Source organism: Anoplophora glabripennis, unplaced genomic scaffold (genome assembly GCF_000390285.2).
Source record: "Anoplophora glabripennis isolate ALB-LARVAE unplaced genomic scaffold, Agla_2.0 scaffold206, whole genome shotgun sequence".
NCBI lineage: Eukaryota > Metazoa > Arthropoda > Insecta > Coleoptera > Cerambycidae > Anoplophora > Anoplophora glabripennis.
In genome coordinates this window covers 652,207-654,372 of record NW_019416733.1, presented here as the reverse complement: position 1 = coordinate 654,372, position 2,166 = coordinate 652,207, and the positions used below count along the sequence as shown (strand labels likewise).

Sequence of the window (2,166 nt, the reverse complement as noted above, 5' to 3'; positions counted from 1 at the left end):
TGCTTCTATTCGTGACTGTACATCGTCATAGTTACTGAAAATGGTTTCAATCGTGTTCAACCTAGTTTTCAGTTCAACGATTCTTTTTTGTGTATCTGGTTTTTTCAGGAATGTATCAAACCTAGTTAATGATGCCTTTAATTGTCCGCGTTTTTGAACTAATGCTTTTAGTTCAAGTTCTACTGATTCCATCGCTACGAATGTAATGTAACTAACAATAAAAACAATGTAAATAATGAAATAAATGTCTTAAATGTGCTTGATACGAACGCCAATTCGTTTCTTTAATGTATGAAATGCTGACGCAAATAGAAACTGCAATAAATGACAAAATAGACAAAGATGGGAAACGACTCACCGGCTCACTTGACTGTATTCGAAAAATGCTGCTCGACCTTGGCTCAGACTCGGCACACGTGCTTTTCTCTATGCAATGCCACTTGTTAAAACCGCTGCCTGGGTAGGTATTTTGTCCTCGCGTTCTCCACGCTGCTGTGGATTGGTTACTTGGCTGCTATCAACGTGCTTCGAGCTCGACAGCCCCGCTGCACTCCGCGATGAATGAATAAAATGTATTCACAAAATAAATGAATGTAATGTTTTCAATGACGAAATGTTTAACTGCTTACTAATGTTTAATGATTTAATGATTATGGCGGTAATGGCTACCCTGACCACTATTTTTTAACGATTGCACAATGTTCGTTGGAATGTCGAAGTTCACTGTTTGCTTCTAGTTGACTCGTATATCCATGCTGGATTAAATGTGGCGGAAGGACCAATTTATGTCGATTTCTCAACTGCGTTTTTAGGAAAATGAAATTAATGTAACGTTTTGGGAACACACCTTTAATGACTCGTAGAATAGGTGTGACCTCTCGCATGGCTTGGAGATTACTGGCCATACAACACACAATGCTTGGACCTCTCGCACATGCGTAAGATCACGGAATCCAATACATTGGAAGTGAAAACAAAAGTACAGAACACACTGTATCATTAACATTATCTTTCAGGTTTTGTTCTGGTCTTGGAGTAGCTGGGGCTTTCCCACTAACCTTCAGCTACCTCACAGAAACCTGTTCCAGATCGACCCGTACCAGATACGCCGGCATCCTCCATTCAATATGGCCCTTAGGGGCCGTCTTTACGTCAATCATATCACACCTGACTATGCCCACGCTTGGGGCAGAAATAGTACAAGACAATCGGGAACATTGGAGCTCTTGGCACAGGTCAATAACCACGAATTATAAAACACCTCTTAGAATACTAAACTAATATTCCTGCAGGTTCCTTATTCTTAGCATACTTCCTACTTTAGCTTGTATAATAGGACTGATATGGGCATCGGAATCGCCGAGATACCTCCTGGAGGCTTCTAGGGAGGTGGAGGCGTTGGCCGTGTACCAGAGGCTGCACAGGTTGAATAAGGCCCGAACGCAATACGGTCTTACGGAATTGGAGTTGCCGGGAAGGAACGCTTATCGCGATAGGCCTTTGAGCCCATCCAGGAATATTTTCAGTCACGGAATTGGTTCGGTGAGTTTGTTTTATGAAATACCTGCGTGCGACTTGATTATTTATCACAAAAAAGAGGTCATAATTATTAACTTCTGAAGTTGTTCGTTCATAAAATCATATCATTTTTAGTAGGCTGTTCTAACGAGCGTTCAAATAAAAACGTGGTCAAGTTGGTTCTGAAAATTTGGACGTAGGGCGTAGCGTATTAGCAAAAGAACTTAAACGTCATCTGTCAAAGCGCTATATCGCCGCTATATTTGAATATTTTCGTTTTAAAAAGCGTTTAAAATGGTGTTTTCTCAAGAACAAAAAGTGTTTATCATAGAGTCCTACTTTAGAAATGGACGCAAGATTGATGGAATATGGAAGTATTCTATTGAGGAATGTTTCATAGAATTTCAAAATCAATTTCCCGGCGTTGTTGAGTACAAAATTTTTCAAAGTGCAGTTCAGCGTTGTGTTAATGTTTTTCGTGAAACGGGCAGTGTAACAAGAAAAGAAGGAAGCGGCCGACCTAAAAAGCGGACTGAAGAATTAAAAGAAAATGTCCAACAAATAATGGAAAATGCGCCAAGAACTTCTGTACGTGTTTTATCACAAATGGTGGGAGTATCAGTCGGTACCTGCCACACAGTGTTAAAA

At 40.3% G+C, this 2,166-nt stretch overlaps 1 protein-coding gene across 1 annotated transcript in view; it reads left to right on the top strand.

Moving 5' to 3' along the window:
* Positions 1–2,166, top strand: part of LOC108904721 (synaptic vesicle glycoprotein 2B-like) — a 23,485-nt gene that overhangs the window by 12,438 nt on the left and 8,881 nt on the right. Inside the window, exons 5-6 of the mRNA XM_023455344.1 lie at positions 1,017–1,235; positions 1,293–1,542. Coding sequence (XP_023311112.1) covers positions 1,017–1,235; positions 1,293–1,542 — 469 coding nt within the window. The remainder of the gene's footprint in view (positions 1–1,016; positions 1,236–1,292; positions 1,543–2,166) is intronic.